The 19,323-nt window shown below is 65.9% G+C and overlaps 2 protein-coding genes across 2 annotated transcripts in view; one reads left to right on the top strand and one right to left on the bottom strand.

The window, feature by feature from the left end:
* The window catches only part of SLC2A1 (solute carrier family 2 member 1), a 159,163-nt gene that overhangs the window by 20,142 nt on the left and 119,698 nt on the right, over positions 1-19,323 (top strand). The gene's annotated exons all lie outside the window — the stretch shown is intronic.
* Positions 1-19,323, bottom strand: part of HSPG2 (heparan sulfate proteoglycan 2) — a 58,972-nt gene that overhangs the window by 28,786 nt on the left and 10,863 nt on the right. Inside the window, 33 exon segments of the mRNA XM_075171916.1 lie at positions 1,131-1,217; positions 1,290-1,417; positions 1,528-1,641; positions 2,973-3,203; positions 3,298-3,378; positions 3,455-3,547; positions 4,656-4,847; positions 4,945-5,085; positions 5,200-5,288; positions 5,393-5,442; positions 5,545-5,631; positions 5,711-5,838; positions 5,915-6,028; positions 6,113-6,224; positions 6,305-6,423; positions 6,514-6,693; positions 6,773-6,949; positions 10,287-10,427; positions 11,222-11,289; positions 11,367-11,425; positions 11,527-11,613; positions 11,705-11,832; positions 11,915-12,062; positions 12,140-12,336; positions 13,516-13,692; positions 13,764-13,927; positions 13,992-14,138; positions 14,221-14,369; positions 15,717-15,861; positions 18,603-18,656; positions 18,659-18,733; positions 18,811-18,930; positions 19,011-19,253. Coding sequence (XP_075028017.1) covers positions 1,131-1,217; positions 1,290-1,417; positions 1,528-1,641; positions 2,973-3,203; positions 3,298-3,378; positions 3,455-3,547; positions 4,656-4,847; positions 4,945-5,085; positions 5,200-5,288; positions 5,393-5,442; positions 5,545-5,631; positions 5,711-5,838; positions 5,915-6,028; positions 6,113-6,224; positions 6,305-6,423; positions 6,514-6,693; positions 6,773-6,949; positions 10,287-10,427; positions 11,222-11,289; positions 11,367-11,425; positions 11,527-11,613; positions 11,705-11,832; positions 11,915-12,062; positions 12,140-12,336; positions 13,516-13,692; positions 13,764-13,927; positions 13,992-14,138; positions 14,221-14,369; positions 15,717-15,861; positions 18,603-18,656; positions 18,659-18,733; positions 18,811-18,930; positions 19,011-19,253 — 4,225 coding nt within the window.

Raw genomic sequence — 19,323 nt, 5'->3', positions numbered from 1 at the left:
GGTGGGTATATCGGGGTGAGTATTTCAGGGTGAGTATATCGGGGTGAGCCCATCGGGGTGGGTATAAGGGTGAGTATACGGGGGTGAGCACCCCAGGGTGACTATATCGGGGTGGGTATAAGGGTGAGCACAGCGGGCTGGGTATATCGGGGGAGCCCATCGGGGTGAGCACATCAGGGTGGGTATATGGGGGTGGGTATATCCGGGGGGGTATATGGGGGTGGGTATAAGGATGAGCACATGGGGGTGGGTATATTGGGGAGGGTATATCGGGATGAGTATATCGGGGTGAGCACATCGGGGTGGGTATATGGGGGTTGGTATGTGGGGGTGAGCTCATGGGGTGGGTATATGGGGGTGGGTATATGGGGGTGAGCTCATTGGGGGGGGTATATGGGGGTGGGTATATGGGGGTGAACTCATGGGTGGGTATATGGGGGTGGGTATATGGGGGTGAACTCATTGGGGGGGGTATATGGGGGTGGGTATATGGGGGTGAGCTCATTGGGGTGGGTATATGGGGGTGGGTATATGGGGTGGGCTCATGGGTGGGTATATGGGGGTGGGTATATGGGGGTGAGCTCATTGGGGGGGGTATATGGGGGTGGGTATATGGGGGTGAGCTCATGGGTGGGTATATGGGGGTGGGTATATGGGGGTGAACTCATTGGGGTGGGTATATGGGGGTGGGTATATGGGGGTGAGCTCATGGGGTGGGTATATGGGGGTGGGTATATGGGGGTGAGCTCATTGGGGGGGGTATATGGGGGTGGGTATATGGGGGTGAGCTCATTGGGGTGGGTATATGGGGGTGGGTATATGGGGGTGAGCTCATGGGGTGGGTATATGGGGGTGGGTATATGAGGGTGAACTCATTGGGGTGGGTATATGGGGGTGGGTATATGGGGGTGAGCTCATTGGGGGGGGTATATGGGGGTGGGTATATGGGGGTGAGCTCATTGGGGTGGGTATATGGGGGTGAGCTCATGGGGTGGGTATATGGGGGTGGGTATATGGGGGTGAGCTCATGGGGTGGGTATATGGGGGTGAGCATATGGGGGTGAGCATATGGGGGTGAGCACATCAGGGCGGGTGTATGGGGGTGCCAGCCGCCCCCCCGCGGGCCTCACCGCTCGCAGTACTGCCCGGCGTAGCCCGGCTCGCAGGCGGTGCAGCGGTACCCGCCGCCTGCCAAGCTCTCGCAGGTCCTGGAGAACCTGCGGGGACAGGGTGAGGTGGGGGGGGACGTCCCCTCCCCGGTACCCCCCCACCCCGGCACCGGCACTCACTGGTTTTCGGGGTACGGGAGGGGACAGGCGCAGGGCTGGCAGTCCTCGGGGGTACCGGCGGTGGCATCCCCGTAGAAACCGGGGGCACATTGGTCACAGAAATCCCCCGCCGTGTTGTGCAAGCATCCCTGGGGGGGAGGGACACACAAATATTTGGGGGTGCAGAGCTGGGATGAGACCCCAGCCCCGCCCCCCCCCCCCCAAAAAAAAACAACCCCTGCTTAACGTAAAGACTTACGGAGCAGACGCCGCTCTCGGGGTGGCAGCTCTCCGAATGCCCGTTGCACTCGCAGAGCTCGCAGTGCCCCAGGTAGAGCCCCCCCCCGGTGCGGGTGTAACCGGGGGCACAATCCTGCCGGGGGGAGGGGGGGTACACCAAAATGGGGGTTCAGTGTTTGTGACACCCTCACCCCACCCAAATATCCCTGGGAAGGGGGGGTGATGATGGGGGGGTGTGATGGGAGTGATGCTGGGGATGCTGGGGGGGTGGGAGGGGTGATGGGGGTGATGCTGGGGGGGGATGCTGGGGATGCTGGGGGGATGCTGGGGGGGGGATGCTGGGGGAGGGATGGGGATGCTGGGGGGGATGCTGGGGGGGGATGCTGGGGGGGATGCTGGGGGGGGATGCTGGGGGGGGGATGCTGGGGGGGGATGCTGGGGGGGGGATGCTGGGGGGGGGATGCTGGGGGGGGATGCTGGGGGGGGATGCTGGGGGGGGATGCTGGGGATACTGGGGGGATGCTGGGGGAGGATGCTGGGGGGGGGATGGGGATGCTGGGGGGGATGCTGGGGGGTGATGCTCGGGGGTGATGCTGGGGATGCTGGGGGGGGATGCTGGGGGGGGATGGGGATGCTGGGGGGGATGCTGGGGAGTGATGCTGGGGATACTGGGGGGATGCTGGGGGGGGATGCTGGGGGGGTGGGAGGGGTGATGGGGGTGATGCTGGGGGGTGATGCTGGGGATGCTGGGGGGATGCTGGGGGAGGGATGCTGGGGGAGGGATGGGGATGCTGGGGGGGATGCTGGGGGGGGATGCTGGGGGGGGGATGGGGATGCTGGGGGGGGATGCTGGGGGGGGATGCTGGGGGGGGATGCTGGGGGGGGGATGCTGGGGGGGGGATGCTGGGGGAGGATGCTGGGGGGGGGATGGGGATGCTGGGGGGGATGCTGGGGGGTGATGCTGGGGATGCTGGGGGGGGATGGGGATGCTGGGGGGGATGCTGGGGAGTGATGCTGGGGATACTGGGGGGATGCTGGGGGGGGATGCTGGGGGGGTGGGAGGGGTGATGGGGGTGATGCTGGGGGGTGATGCTGGGGATACTGGGGGGATGCTGGGGGCGGGATGCTGGGGGGGGATGCTGGGGGGGGATGCTGGGGGGGGATGCTGGGGATGGTGGGGCTGATGCGGGGGATGCTGGGCATGATGGGGGGGATGCTGGGGGGGACGGGGGGATGCTGGGGGGGATGATGGGGGTGGGGGGGGATGCTGGGGGGATGATGGGGGGATGGGGATGATGGGGGGGATGCTGGGGGGTGATGCTGGGGGGGAATGGGGATGCTGGGGGGATGCTGGGGTGTGATGCTGGGGATACTGGGGGGATGCTGGGGGGGGGATGCTGGGGATGATGGGGCTGACACTGGAGATGCTGGGGGGGATGCTGGGGGGGGATGCTGGGGGCTCACCTGGCAGGACAGCCCGTGGTACCCGGGGGGGCAGCGGCATTCCTCCACCTCGGGGGCCGGGGGGAGGCCGGGTTGGGGGGGCACGACCGTATCCATGGCGACGTCGGCGATGCTGGACGCGGCCGTGCGGGTGGAGTAGGTGGCTCGGATGAGGACCTCATCCAGGTCGGCCAAAGCCATCAGGAGATGCTCCCGCGTCGCCGGTTGCCCGTCCGGCCGCTGCCAGTATTGCTGCGGGTGGAAGGGGGTGTCAAGGGCGGGGGGGTGCTTGGCACATCGTGGGGACGGGGGACATCAGGGACAAAAGCCACCCACCCCCTCCTACCTCCCGAAAAATGATCTCGAAGGTCTGGGGGGTCCGCGGGGGCAGGTCGGGCTGGTACGCCACCAGCGTGATGTCGTTGCCCTGGGGATATGGGGGGGGTCAGGGGGGGTCCCGGTGACACCCTGCGTCCGTGTGTCCCCCCCAGGCACCCCCATACCGTGATCTGGATGTCGGCGTCGGGCAGGGGGGCTCCCTGCCCCCCCGGGGTGTAGGTCAGGGTGTAGCGGAGGCGCCCGCCGTAGGAGCCCACCTGCACGGGGAGATGGGGTGGGGTGGGGGTGGGATGGGGATGGGAGGGGATGGGGATGGGAATGGGAATGGGAAGGGGATGGGAGGGGATGGGATGGGAATGGGAAGGGGAAGGGACGGGACAGGATGGGGATGGGGAAGGGGAAGAGGAAGAGGATGGGGAAGGGGAAGGGGAAGAGGAAGAGGATGGGGAAGGGGATGGGATGAGATAGGGATGAGGAAGGGGAAGGGATGGGAGAAGGAAAAAGCATTAAAAAAAGGAAAAAAAACGAAAAAAAGGAAAAAAAAGGAAAAAGGAAAAAAAGGAAAAAAGGAAAAAGGGGAAAAAGGGGAAAAAGGGGAAAAAGGGGAAAAAAGGGGAAAAAGGGGAAAAAAGGGGAAAAAGGGGAAAAAAGGGGAAAAAAGGGGAAAAAAGGGGAAAAAAGGGGAAAAAGGGGAAAAAAGGGGAAAAAAGGGGAAAAAAGGGAAAAAAGGGGAAAAAAGGGGAAAAAAAGGGGAAAAAAGGGGAAAAAAGGGGAAAAAAGGGGAAAAAGGGGAAAAAAGGGAAAAAGGAAAAAAGGGAAAAAAGGGAAAAAAAAAAAAAGGGAAAAAAGGGAAAAAAGGAAAAAAGGGAAAAAAGAAAAAAGGGAAAAAAGGGAAAAAAGGGAAAAAAGGGAAAAAAGAGGAAAAGGAGGAAAAGGAGGAAAAAGGAGGAAAAGGAGGAAAAAGGAGGAAAAGGAGGAAAAAGGAGGAAAAAGGAGGAAAAAGGAGGAAAAAGGAGGAAAAAGGAGGAAAGGGGGAGGAAAAAGGAGGAAAAAGGAGGAAAGGGGGGAGGAAAAGGGGGAGGAAAAGGGGGAGGAAAAGGGGAGGAAAAGGGGAGGAAAAGGGGGAGGAAAAGGGGGAGGAAAAGGGGGAGGAAAAGGGGGAGGAAAAGGGGAGGAAAAGGGGGAGGAAAAGGGGGAGGAAAAGGGGGAGGAAAATGGGGGAGGAAAAGGGGAGGCAGGAGACGGGGGAGGCTGCGCCCATCCCTCCGACAGAAGCCGTGGGACGCGCTCCCAGGGGTGCCCACGGGGAGCGGGTGCAGCCGCCGGCAGGGGTGGGGGCACCCGGGGTGGGGGCACCCCCGTTACCTTGTCCCCCTGATAGGGCGGCGGCAGCTGCCAGTAGTAGGAGTCGGGGGGCAGCTCCCCGAAACGGTCGTAGCTCAAGCGGGGTTGGGGGGTGCCCGGCTCCACCCCGAAGCCGGTGCCCACCCGGGTGCTGCGCTGCCGGTTCACCAACGCGAATCCCTGGGGATCACCGGGAGCGAAGGGCGTCCGGACCTACGGGATGGGGATACGGGTGAGCGGAGTCAGGGACATCTGGGGACACCCTGGGGACATCGCAGTGGCGGGGGGGGGGACACACGGGGACACTCACGGTGCCGCGGGCGTAGGCGGTGCTGGCGCAGTGCTGGACGATGCCCATGCAGAAGCAGGGCAGGCAGCCGGCCGGCTCGCTGGCACTCAGGTGGAAATGGTGGGGACGGCAGGTGGCACAGCGGGCACCCTCCGCGTTGGCCTGGGGGACACAGGGTGGGTGACATCACCTCTGTGTGTGTGTCCCCCCCCCCCCCAGCCCTCCCAGGGCTTGGGGACGCGCTGAGGAAGGGGGGTGACAGGGGCCAGGGCTCACCTTGCAGTGGCACTGCCCGTCGGCGTGGCAGCTCTCGCCGATGCTGCCGCGGGGGTCGCACTGGCACTGCCCGCTGGGGACACCCGGCTCTGCGGGGTTGGGGGGGGGGGGGACACAGCAGTTAGACACGACCCCCCCCCCCTCAGTGCCACCGCGGGGGGACACCGCCACGTCCCCTCCCCGTGACGCTCACCTTGGCACGGCTCTCCCCGCAGCGGGTCCCCCACGTACCCAGGCGAGCACCTATTGGGGGGGGGGGGGGACACCAAAAAAAGCCAATGAGGGGGGGTTGCACCCCAAAAAAACATCCCCCCCCCACACCCCCCCGTCGGGTTCCCCTGGCACCTCTCGCAGAGGCGCCCGCTGTGCCCCGGGGCGCAGGCGCTGCACGTGGGCTGCCCGTCCGTGTCCTCGAAGCAGGTCTTGGTCACCCTGCGGAGGGGACAAAGGGATGGGTGACACCCCGGCGGTGTCCCCAGGGATGGAGGGGACCAGGGGGGGTGGCACTTACTGGGTGTCACCGTGGGGTCCGTGGCAAGGACAGGGCTGGCAGTCGCCCGGGGTGCCCCGGGTGGCATCGCCGTAGTAGCCGGGTTGGCACTTGTCACATTGGGCACCCTCCGTGTGATCCCGGCAGCCCTGCGAAGGGGAGTGACGGCGTCGGTGGCACCGCCACGGGGGTCCCCGGGGTGTCCCCTCGCTGTCCCCAGCTCACCTGACAGACGCCGGTCTCGGGGTGGCACTCGCCGGTGTGACCGTGGCATTGGCACGGCTCGCAGGTGCCCAGGTAGAGCCCGGCGGTGCTGCGGGTGTAGCCGGTGTCACAGTCCTACGGAGGGGACATGGGGACAAGCAGGGTGGGCCACCGCTCGTTGTCCCCAACGCCGGGGTGAGGGGACACCGAGGGTCTCACCTGGCAGGAGGCACCGCGGTAACCGGGCGGGCAGGAGCAATCCTCCACCTCCAGCGCCGGCGGGCGGCCGGTGGCGTGTGGCACCGCCACGTCCAGGCTGACATCGCCCAGTCTGCGGGACGAGAGGTGACGTCCCCACCGCCCTGCCCCCGTCCCCAGATCCCCGGTGTCCCCTCCCCTGTCCCCCCGTACCTGCTCTCCTCCGGTTGATCCGAGTAGGACGCCCGGATCATGAAGAGATCGATGTCGGCCAAAGCCATCAGGAGATGCTCACGGGTGGCATCGCGCCCGTCCGCCCGGCGCCAGGCACGCTGCGGGCACAACCCGGGGGGTGACCGTCGTGTCCCCAACCCCCAGCCCAGCGTTGAGGGGTGGGGACACGACACCCGCCGGGTCCTCACCTCGCGGAAGGGCACGGTGACGGTGGTGGGGACGCCGGAGGTGGGGTTGGCATCAGAGAAGTGCTCCAGGAGGATGCCGTTGCCCTGCAGGAGGACGTCGGGCTGGCGCGGCAAAGGTTGGGCGCCCGCCGGTGCCCGGTGCGTCACCGTGTACCGCAGCTCACCGCCGTACGACGTCACCTGCGGGGTGGGACGCGACGAGGCTCAACAAGGCTTGGGGACGTCCACCTCGTCCCCCAACCGGCCCCGGCGCTGGCACCTTGTCCCCGGCGAAGGGTGCGGGCAGCACCCAGTAGTAGACGTCGCGGGGCAGCGCCTGGAAGGCGGCGAAGAGCAGCTCCCGCGGGGAGGAGAAGCGGGCGCCGTCGCCCACCGTCTGCGTGCCCGCCAGGTTGGCCAGGCTCAGCGGCGGCGTCTCCTCGGCGGTGAGGAGGACCTGGAAGGGGAGCGGGAAGGGGCTCGGTGGTGGGCATGGCACGGCACGGTATGGCACAACGCGGCACGGCACGGCATGGCGCAACGCGGCACAGCATTACGTGCCATGGCATGGCATGGCATGGCACAACGCGGCATGGCATGGCACAGCGCGGCACAGCACGGCATGGCGCAACGCGGCACGGCATTACGTGCCATGGCATGGCACGGCATGGCACAACAAGGCATGGCATGGCACAGCGCGGCACAGCACGGCATGGCACAACGCGGCACTATATGGCATGGCACGGGACAGCACGGCACAACACGGCACGGCATGGCACAACACAGCACTACACGGCATGGCACAACATGGCACTACATGGCATGGCACAACACGGCATGGAACGACATGGCACAGCACGACACTACGTGGCACGGCAAGACATGACATGGCACAGCATGGCATTGCACAGCACGACACGGCACAACTTGGCACGGCATGACATGGCATAGCACAGTGTGGCGTATAATGGCACAGCATGGCACAAGATGGCATGGCGCGGCACAACATGGCACGACATGGCACAGCATGGCAAGACATGGCACAGCACAACACGGCATGGCACAGCATGGGAAAACATGGCGTGACATGGCACAACATGGCACAACGTTGCGTAGCGTGGCATAACATGGCACAGCATGGCACATAACGGTATGGCAAGGCACAACACAGCATGGAATGGCATATAATGGCACGGCATGGCACAACATGGCATTGCACAGCACAACATGGCACGACGTGGCACTACATGGTATGACATGACATGGCGTGCCATGGCATAACCCTACATGGCGCGACATGGCACTACATCGCATGACACGGCATAGTTCGACATGACATAGCATGGCACGGCATGGCATGGCACTACATGGCATGGTATGGCGTAGCATGGCATGGCATGCCACAACATGGCATAACATGGCATATAATGGCATGGCACAGCACAACATGGCACGGCACAACATGGCACGGCATGGCATAACGTGGATATAATGGCATGGCACAGCACAACATGGCATGGCACAACATGGCATAGCATGGCACAACATGGCACAGCGTGCTATGGCATGGTATAACATGGCATATAATGGCATGGCATGGCACAACATGGCATTGCACGGCACGACATGGCACTACATCGCACGACACGGCATAGTTCGACATGACATAGCATGGCACGGCACGGCATGGCACTACATGGCCCGGCACGGCACTACATGGCACAACATTGTGTAGCACGGCACAACATGGCACAGAATGGCACATAATGGTACGGCAAGGCACAACATGGCATGGCATAGCATGGCATGGCATGCCAGACCATGGCATAACATGGCATATAATGGCATGGCGCGGCACAACATGGCGCGGCACAACATGGCGCGGCACAACATGGCATAACGTGGTGCAACATGGCACAGCATGCCACGGCATGGCATATAATGGCACAGCATGGCACAACATGGCACAACACGGCATGGCACAACATTGCATAGCATGGCACAACATGGCACAGCATGCCATGGCATGGCATAACATGGCATATAATGGCATGGCACGGCACAACACGGCACGGCATGGCACAACATTGCATAGCATGGCACAACATGGCACAGCATGCCATGCCATGGCATAACATGGCATATAATGGCATGGCATGGCACAACATGGCATGGCATGGCACAGCACGGCATGGCACGGCACAGCACGGCATGGCACAACATGGCACAGCATGCCATGCCATGGCATAACATGGCATATAATGGCATGGCATGGCACAACATGGCATGGCATGGCACAGCACGGCATGGCACAACATTGCATAGCATGCCACGGCATGGCATGACATGGCATATAATGGCATGGCATGGCATGGCATGGCACAACATTGCATGGCATGGCACAATACGGCACAGCATGCCATGGCATGGCATAACATGGCATATAATGGCATGGCATGGCACAACATGGCATGGCATGGCACAGCACGGCATGGCACAACATTGCATGGCATGGCACAACATGGCACAGCATGTCATGGCATGGCATAACATGGCATATAATGGCATGGCACAACATGGCATGGCATGGCACAGCACAGCATGGCACAACATTGCATAGCATGCCACGGCATGGCATGACATGGCATATAATGGCATGGCATGGCATGGCACAACATTGCATGGCATGGCACATGGCATGGCACAACATTGCATGGCATGGCACAACACGGCACAGCATGCCATGCCATGGCATAACATGGCATATAATGGCATGGCATGGCACAACATGGCATGGCATGGCACAGCACGGCATGGCACAACATTGCATGGCATGGCACAACATGGCACAGCATGTCATGGCATGGCATAACATGGCATATAATGGCATGGCGCGGCACAACATGGCATGGCATGGCACAGCACAGCATGGCACAACATTGCATAGCATGCCACGGCATGGCATGACATGGCATATAATGGCATGGCATGGCATAGCATGGCACAACATTGCATGGCATGGCACAACACGGCACAGCATGCCATGGCATGGCATAACATGGCATATAATGGCATGGCATGGCACAACATGGCATGGCATGGCACAGCACGGCATGGCACAACATTGCACGGCATGGCACAACATGGCACAGCATGCCATGGCATGGCACAACATGGCATGGCATGGCACAACATGGCATGCACAACATTGCATAGCATGCCACGGCATGCATGACATGGCATATAATGGCACACATTGCATGGCATAGCACAACACGGCACAGCATGCCATGGCATGGCATAACATGGCATATAATGGCATGGCATGGCACAACATGGCATGGCATGGCACAGCACAGCATGGCACAACATTGCGTGGCATGGCACAACATGGCACAGCATGTCATGGCATGGCATAACATGGCATATAATGGCATGGCACGACACAACATGGCACAGCATGCCATGGCATGGCATAACATGGCATATAATGGCATGGCACGACACCAACATGGCACGGCATGGCACAACACGGCACTACATGGCACAGCATGCCACGGCATGGCATAACATGGCATATAATGGCATGACATGGCACAACATGGCATGGCACAACACGGCATGGCATGGCACAACATGGCACAGCATGCCATGGCATGGCACGGCACAACATGGCACGGCATGGCATGGCACAACATTGCATAGCATGGCACAACACGGCACGGCGCAGCCCGGCACGGCCCCCCATGGCCTGGCACGGCCCCCCATGGCCTGGCACGGCCCGGCGCGGGTACCTGGTGGCGGCTCCAGGCGGAGCTGGCGCAGTGCCGCGAGACGCCCATGCAGAAGCAGGGCAGGCAGCCCTCGGGGTTGGCCGCGCTCAGGTGGAAGGTGCCAGCGGCGCAGGCGTCGCAGAGGCGTCCCCGCACGTTGGGCTGCGGGGGGGGGGGACAGGGGGTGGGTGGGGGGTGGGTGCTGGGGGGGGCAGGATTGGGAAATGGGGGGATAGGGTTGGGGAGGGAGGGGGTGCTGGGAGGGGGGTGTTGGGGAGTGGAAATGGAGGGGAGGGACTGGGTGCTGGGGGGGGTGGATTGGGTGCTGGGGGGGTTGGGCTGGGTGCTGTGGGGGGGGGACGACTGGGTGCTGTGGGGGGGGGTGGACTGGGTGCCGTGGGGGGGTTGGACTGGGTGCCGTGGGGGGGGGTGGACTGGGTGCCGTGGGGGGGGGTGGACTGGGTGCCGTGGGGGGGGGGGTGGACTGGGTGCTAGCGGGGTTGGATTGGGTGCCATGGGGGGGTTGCACTGGGTGCCATGGGGGGGGGCGTGGCATTCATGCTGGGGGAGTTGGACTGGGTGCCGTGGGGGGGGTTGGACTGGGTGCTAGCGGGGTTGGACTGGGTGCCATGGGGGGTGGCGGCATGGGTGCCATAGGGGGGTGGTTGGACTGGATGCTGGGGCGGGGGGGCGGACCGTGTGCCATGGGGGGGTCAGAATAGGTGCTATGGGGTTTTGGACTGGGTGCCACAGGGAATGGACTGGGTGCTATGGGGGATAAGACCGGGTGCTGTCGGGATTGGGCTGGGTGCCCCAGGGATCAGACTGGGTGCCATAGCAGGGGTCAGACCGGGTGTGTTGGGGGGGGTTCAGACTGGGTGGCATGGGGGGGGGTCAGACCGGGTGCTGTGGGGGATGGGAGCACCCAGCCCCCCTCCCCCTCCCCTGGCCCGCACCTTGCAGCGGCACGTGCCACCGGCCTCGTCCTTGCCCCCGCGGGCGTCGCACTTGACGAGCTCCTGGCCTGCGGGCAGCGAGGGTGAGGGTGGGGGGCACCCATGGGTGGGGTGGGACACCCCACAACCAGCACCCACCACTCACCGATCGGGGTGCACTTGCCACCCGGCTGGATGGGGTCTCCCTCGTAGCCCGGGGCGCACCTATGGGGATGGGAGGGTGATGGGTGGGGGGTCTTGGGTAGGGGGTCTTGGGTGGGGGGTCTCGGGTGGGGGGGTGGGTATATAGGGACCCCCCCACCCACCTCTCGCAGCGGCGGCCGGCGTAACCGGGTGCGCAGGCGTCGCAGGTGGCTTGGCCGTCCGTGTCCAAAAAGCACGACTCCGAAAACCTGCGGGTGACGGCGACGGTGACACCGGGGCGGTGACACCTGGGGGGGGGGGGAGGGCGTGGTGGGCACCACCCCTGAGGTTGGCACCCACCTGCGAGCCGCCTCGGTGTAGGGACAGGGACAAGGGTGACAGGCGGTGGCCGTGCCCTTGGTGGCATCGCCGAAGAAGCCGGGTTTGCACTTCTCGCACTGGGGACCCTCCGTGTTGTGCTGGCAGTTCTGGGCGGGGAGGGGACACGTGGCACAGGGTGGTGACACCGTGCCACGTCCCCGTCCCCTTGTCACCCTCCCGCCTCCTTACCAGGCAGTGCCCAAAAACGGGGTCGCAGGTGCTGGAGTGGCCGTGGCAGCCGCAACCGGAGCAGGTCCCCAAGTAAGGTCCCCTCGTCACCCGCTCGAAGCGGGTGGCACATCGCTGGCACGACAGCCCCGCGTAGCCCACGGGGCACCTGGGGACACAGCGGGGTGACGGTGGCATCGTGGTAGCGGTGGTAACCGCGCCCGTGATCCCGCTACCGGGGGTCACCTGCACTCCTCGACGTCCCCGGCTGGCCCCAGGCCGGTGTCACCGGGGCTGGTGACATCCATGGCCACGTCGCTGAGCCCCACGCTGGCCATGCGCCCGTCGTAGACCGCCCGGATGAAGATGTCCTCCAGCCCCTGCAGCACCAGCAGCAGCAGCTCCCGGCTCACCGGGGCACCCTCCTCGTCCTCCCAGTGGTCCTGCCGGGACGGTGACATCGGTGTCACCCTGGGGTGATGCCAACACTGGCATCACCCACCCACCACCACTGGCATCACCATCACCCACCCACCACCAGCAGCATCACCCATCACCCACCCACTACTGTCACCCACCCACCCACCACCACCAACACCCTCCCATCACCACCACTGCCCGCCCATCACCACCACCAGCATTGCCCATCACCCACCCACCACCATCACCAGCATCACCCACCCACCATCACCACCACCAGCATCACCCATCACCACCACCACCAACACCCTCCCAACACCACCACCACCACCCACCCACTACCAGCATCGTCCATCACTCACCCACCACCATCACCAGCATCACCCACCCACCATCGCCACCACCAGCATCACCCATCACCACCACCACCAACACCCTCCCAACACCACCACTGCCCGCCCATCACCACCACCAGCATCGCCCATCACCCACCCACCACCATCACCAGCATCACCCATCACCACCACCACCACCACCCTCCCAACACCACCACCACCCTCCCAACACCACCACCACCACCCACCCACTACCAGCATCGTCCATCACTCACCCACCACCATCACCAGCATCACCCACCCACCACCACCGCCATCACCCACCCACCACCACCGCCATCACCAGTATCACCCACCCACCATCACCATCACCAGTATCACCCACCCACCACCACCACCGCCATCACCCACCCACCACCACCACCGCCATCACCCACCCACCACCACCACCCTTCCACCACCAGCATCACCCATCACCACCACCACCACCATCACCCTTGCACCACCACCACCACCACCCACCCACCACCACCATCACCAGTATCACCCATCCACCACCACCACCACCAGTATCACCCACCCGCCACCACCACCATCACCCATCGCCACCCATCACCACCACCACCATCACCCACCCACCACCACCATCACCCACCCACCACCATCACCCACCCACCACCATCACCCACCCACCACCATCACCCACCCCCCACCCACCACCCACCACCCACCCACCACCCACCACCACCATCACCCACCCACCACCACCATCACCCACCCACCACCACCATCACCCACCCACCACCACCATCACCCACCACCCACCACCCATCACCACCCACCACCCCCCTCCCAGCTCCCACCCACCTCGGTGAAGGGCACGTGCCGCCGGTTGAGGACATCGGGCCGGGTGGCTCCGGCGCGCGCCCGCAGCTGCCGCCCGTGGCCCCGCAGCACCACGTCGGGGTGGGTGGTGGCTTCCGGGGGTCCCCGCCCCAACCGGTACCGCACCCCGTAACTCAGCGCTCCCCCGTAGGCATCCACCTGGCAGCGGCAACGGGCTGTCAGCGGCCGTGCCGCCGGCGTCCCCAGCCCTGTCCCCACCCCGGTGTCACCTTGTCCCCGAGGAAGGTGTCCGGCAGCGCCCAGAAGGCGTCGAGGGCCAGGAACCGACGGGACAGATCCAGGAGCTGGAATTCCTCAGCACCCACATCCATGTGGAGCTGGGTGGCCGAGAGCGCCGGCGGGGACGGCGCCGCCGGCACCGTCACGTTGACGCCTACGAGGAGATGCTCAGCCCCCGGTGTGTCCCTTGTCCCCCCTCCCTTGTCCCCGTACCTCACCCTTGAAGTCGTCGGGGCGGTCGAAGCGCAGGCGCAGGCGGTGGCGGTGGCGGGCGGTGGCGCGGCAGGCGGTGGTGACGCCGAAGCAGAAGCAGGGCAGGCAGCGGGATGTCCCCGTCACCTGGAAATGGCCCTCGGGGCAGGGCCCTGCGGGAGACGGTGGGTGACGGTGATGTTGCCGGGGGGGGGCGGTGGGTGGGATGGGGAGGGCGGGGCGGGGGACGCTCACCGGGGCGGGTGACGGTGAGGATGCTGTCGGGGATGCCGAAGACCATGCCGAGGGTGTTGATGGCCTCGCAGGTGTAGGCGCCTTGGTCGGCTTCTTTCACGTCCCGGATGGTCAGGGTGCCCTGCCCGGCCTCGCTCACGATCGACACCCTGCGCGGCACGCTTGGCACCCGGCGCACCCGGCACCCAGTGCCCGGCACACCCAGTGCCCTCGGCACCCAGCACACCCAGTACCCCCAGCACCCAATGCCCAGCACACCCAGTGCCCCCAGCACCCAGCACACGCAGTACCCCCAGCACCCAGCACACGCAGTACCCCCAGCACCCAATGCCCAGCACACCCAGTGCCCGCGGCACCCAGCACACGCAGTACCCCCAGCACCCAGTGCCCGGCACACCCAGTGCCCCCCGCATCCAGCACACCCAGTGCCCCCGGCACCCAGCACACCCAGTGCCTGGCACACCCAGTGCTCCCGGCACATCCAGTGCCCCCGGCACCCAGCACACCCAGTACCCCCAGCACCCAGTGCCCAGCACACCCAGTGCCCGGCACACCCAGTGTCCCTGGTACCCAGCACCCAGTGCCCCCGGCACACCCAGTGCCCCCAGCACCCAGCACACCCAGTGCCCCCGGCACCCAGCACACCCAGTGCCTGGCACACCCAGTGCCCCCGGCACCCAGCACACCCAGTACCCCCAGCACCCAGTGCCCAGCACACGCAGTGCCTGGCATACCCAGTGCCCCTGGCACCCAGCACACCCAGTACCCCCAGCACCCAGTGCCCAGCACACCCAGTGCCCCCGGCACCCAGGACCGGGAGAGGAGCACAGCCCCGCTGCATGCCCTGCTTACGACCAGGCCCCGCCCCCAACTGTATGCCCCGCCCCTCGTGCGAGCCACGCCCCTCGTGCAAGCCACGCCCCCAAGGGGAAGCCACTCCAGCTGTGCTGCTCCCCCATGGGCGCAGCCCCTGCTGGCTGTTAGCTCCGCCCCCTTGCTGGGAGTCCCGCCCTGGAAGCCCCGCCCATCACATCAGGCCACGCCCCCTGTACAAGCACTGCCCCCAAGTGCAAGCCCCTCCCATCACAGAGCTCTCCCCTAGTGCAAGCCCCTCCCACCACAGCCCCGTGTGCCACAAGCCCCTCCCACCAGCAGAGACCCTGTCCCAAAGTGCAAGTCCCTCCCCCAGCACAAGCCCCGCCCCCGGGCACAAGCTCCTCCCACCACCACAGGCCCCGCCCAAGCACAACCACCACCCACCACCTCCACCCCAAAGCACAAGCCCCGCCCTCCACAAGCCCCGCCCTCCACAAGCCCCCCCCACAGGCCACACCCCAAGGGCAAGCCCCTCCCCAAAGATAAGCCCCACCCCATCCCTCAAGCCCCTCCCGCAGACCCCCCAGCCAGCTCCCCTTGCCCCTGTGGGCCGCCCCCCTTAGACTCCGCCCCCTTACACCGCGCCCATCGGACCACGCCCCCCGAGGCCCCGCCCCCACCTGTGGCTGCTGGGGGTGTGGCCCCAGTTGAGGCGCCAGGTGATGATGGGGGTGGGGACGCCGGTGGCCACGCAGGTGAAGGTGACCGTCTGCCCCGGCACCGCCCGCACCGACTCCCGGGGGAGCGTCACCACCTGCGGGGGCACTGCCCGCACCCCCCCGTCACCACCTGCTGGGGACGGGTCCCCAGCACCGGGTCCCCAGGGTGGCACCTCCTGGGGACGGGGTCACCAGCACCGGGTCCCCAGGGTGGCACCTCCTGGGGACAGGGCCACCAGCACCGGGTCCCCAGGGTGGCACCGCTTGGGGACGGGGTCACCAGCACCGGGTCCCCAGGGTGGCATCTCCTGGGGACGGGGTCACCAGCACCGGGTCCCCAGGGTGGCACCTCCTGGGGACGGGGTCACCAGCACCAGGTCCCCAGGGTGGCACCACTTGGGGACAGGGCCACCAGCACCACGTCCCCAGGGTGGCACCGCTTGGGGACAGGGTCCCCAGCACCAGGTCCCCAGGGTGGCACCTCCTGGGGACGGGGTCACCAGCACCGGGTCCCCAGGGTGGCACCGCCTGGGGACAGGGCCACCAGCACCGGGTCCCCAGGGTGGCACCTCCTGGGGACGGGGTCACCAGCACCAGGTCCCCAGGGTGGCACCTCCTGGGGACGGGGTCACCAGCACCGGGTCCCCAGGGTGGCACTGCTTGGGGACAGGGCCACCAGCACCAGGTCCCCAGCCCAGCTTGGGGACGGGGTCACCAGCACCGCACTGTGGCACCGGGTCCCCAGAGTGGCACCGCCTGGGGACGGAGTCACCAGCACCGGGTCCCCAGGGTGGCACCACTTGGGGATGGGTCCCCAGCACTGGGTCCCCAGGGTGGCACCGCCTGGGGACAGGGCCACCAGCACCGGGTCCCCAGGGTGGCACCACCTAGGGACGGGGTCCCCAGCACCAGGTCCCCAGGGTGGCACCACCTAGGGACGGGGTCCCCAGCACCAGGTCCCCAGGGTGGCACCGCCTGGGGACAGGGCCACCAGCACCGGGTCCCCAGGGTGGCACCGCTTGGGGACAGGGCCACCAGCACCAGGTCCCCAGCCCAGCTTGGGCACAGGGTCCCCAGTGCCGCACCCAGCACTGTGCCATGGCAGCGGGTCCCCAGCTGCAGGGTGCCCAGCACTGTAGCCAGTCCAGTGCCATGACAGAGGGTCCCCAGCGTGGCACGGATTGGGCACAGTGTCCCCAGCACAGGGTCCCCAGCCCAGTGCCACAGCACGGGGTCCCCGGGCGCAGTGTCCCCAGCACAGTGTCCCCAGCCCAGTGCCATGGCACGGGGTCCCCGGGTGCAGTGTCCCCAGTCCGGTGCCATGGCACAGTGTCCCCAGGCACAGTGTCCCCAGCCTAGTGCCATGGCACCAGGTGTCTGAGCACAGTGTCCCCAGCCTGGTGTCATGGCACAGTGTCCCCAGCCTGGTGCCATGGCAAAGTGTCCCCAGCCCAGTGCCATGGCACGGGGTCCCCAAGTGCAGTGTCCCCAGCACAGTGTCCCCAGCCCAGTGCCATGGCACAGGGTCCCTGGGCACAACGTCCCCAGCCCGGTGCCATGCCACAGTGTCCCCAGGCACAGTGTCCCCAGCCTGGTGCCATGGCACGGTGTCCCCAGGCACAGTGTCCCCAGCCTAGTGCCATGGCACGGTGTCCCCGGGCGCAGTGTCCCCAGCACAGTGTCCCCAGCCCAGTGCCATGGCATGGGGTCCCTGGGCACAACGTCCCCAGCCCGGTGCCATGGCACGGTGTCCCCAGCACAGTGTCCCCAGCCCAGTGCCATGGCACAGGGTCCCCGGGCACAGTGTCCCCAGCCCGGTGCCATGGCATGGGGTCCCTGGGCACAGTGTCCCCAGCCCAGTGCCATGGCACAGTGTCCCCAGCACAATGTCCCCAGCCTGGTGCCATGGCACAGTGTCCCCAGCACAAGGTGTCCCCAGCCCGGTGCCATGGCACAGTGTCCCCAGCACAGGGTGTCCCCAGCCGGGTGCCATGGCACAGTGTCCCCAGCACAATGTCCCCAGCCCGGTGCCATGGCATGGGGTCCCTGGGCACAGTGTCCCCAGCCCCAGTGCCATGGCACAGTGTCCCCAGCACAATGTCCCCAGCCTGGTGCCATGGCACAGTGTCCCCAGCACAAGGTGTCCCCAGCCCGGTGCCATGGCACAGTGTCCCCAGCACAGGGTGTCCCCAGCCGGGTGCCATGGCACAGTGTCCCCAGCACAATGTCCCCAGCCCGGTGCCATGGCATGGGGTCCCTGGGCACAGTGTCCCCAGCCCAGTGCCATGGCACAGTGTCCCCAGCACAATGTCCCCAGCCTGGTGCCATGGCACAGTGTCCCCAGCACAAGGTGTCCCCAGCCCGGTGCCATGGCACAGTGTCCCCAGCACAGGGTGTCCCCAGCCGGGTGCCATGGCACAGTGTCCCCAGCACAATGTTCCCAGCCCGGTGCCATGGCATGGGGTCCCTGGGCACAGTGTCCCCAGCCTGGTGCCATGGCACAATGTCCCCAGCCCGGTGCCATGGCACAGTGTCCCCAGCACAATGTCCCCAGCCCGGTGCCATGGCATGGGGTCCCTGGGCACAATGTCCCCAGCCCGGTGCCATGGCACAGTGTCCCCAGGCACAGTGTCCCCAGCCTGGTGCCATGGCACAGTGTCCCCAGGCACAGTGTCCCCAGCCCGGTGCCACAGCACCGCGTCCCCAGCCCAGCTCGGGCGCAGCATCCCCTGCACGCAGCCACAACGCAGGGTCCCCCAACCCAGCCCCCGGGGGTACCCCGTGCCCCCCAGCTGGGCAGCGGCGTCCCCTCCCCTGGCCCACGCGTCCCCTCCCGATGTCACTCACCGCAGCCGACCTCATCGGAGCGGTCGGGACAGTCGGGTTCCCGGTCGCATTGGAACTGGCACGGATGCAGCTCCCGCTCGCCACGCATCGAAATTCCGCCGGTCCGCACGCCGCGCCGGGTGCCTTGGTGGCTGCAACGATGACGGTGACGCGTTGTCAACCGGGACCGGTGTCACCGCGCGTGTCCCCAACCCCGGGCCATACTCACGGCAATCGGTCTCGTCGGAGCCGTCCCCGCAATCGTTCTCGCCGTCGCAACGCCAAAGCTTGAGGGCGCAGTGCCCGTTGCGGCATTTGAATTCGTTGGGTTCGCAGGGCGAGGGGGTGCCTGGGTGATGGGTGGGGGTCAGCACCCATAGGGTGCCCCCCACCCCATCACCCACCCTCGCCGCGGCACCGCAAACTCACCGCAAGCTTCCTCGTCGCTGCCGTCGGCGCAGTCGGGTTCGCCGTCGCAGAGGTAATCGCGGGGGACGCAGCGCCCGTCGGCGCAGGTGGCTTCGCCCGCTCGGCACCCGCCGGCACCCGGCGGTTTGGGGGGGCGCGGGGTGTGCGGGCGGCGCGGGGGGGCGGTGGCGGCGGGGGTGACGGTGCTCACCGGGCGGGTGGTGGCGGGGCGGGCGGTGGTGGGGGGCAGTCGCGTCGGGGAGTCTGCAGGGAAATGGGGGGGGGGTTATGGGGGGGGAAAATGGGGGTGCGGGGGGAGGTTGGGGGGGTTATG

The sequence above is a fragment of the Calonectris borealis genome, chromosome 23 (genome assembly GCF_964195595.1).
Source record: "Calonectris borealis chromosome 23, bCalBor7.hap1.2, whole genome shotgun sequence".
NCBI lineage: Eukaryota > Metazoa > Chordata > Aves > Procellariiformes > Procellariidae > Calonectris > Calonectris borealis.
This window is presented reverse-complemented; position numbering and strand designations above follow the sequence as displayed.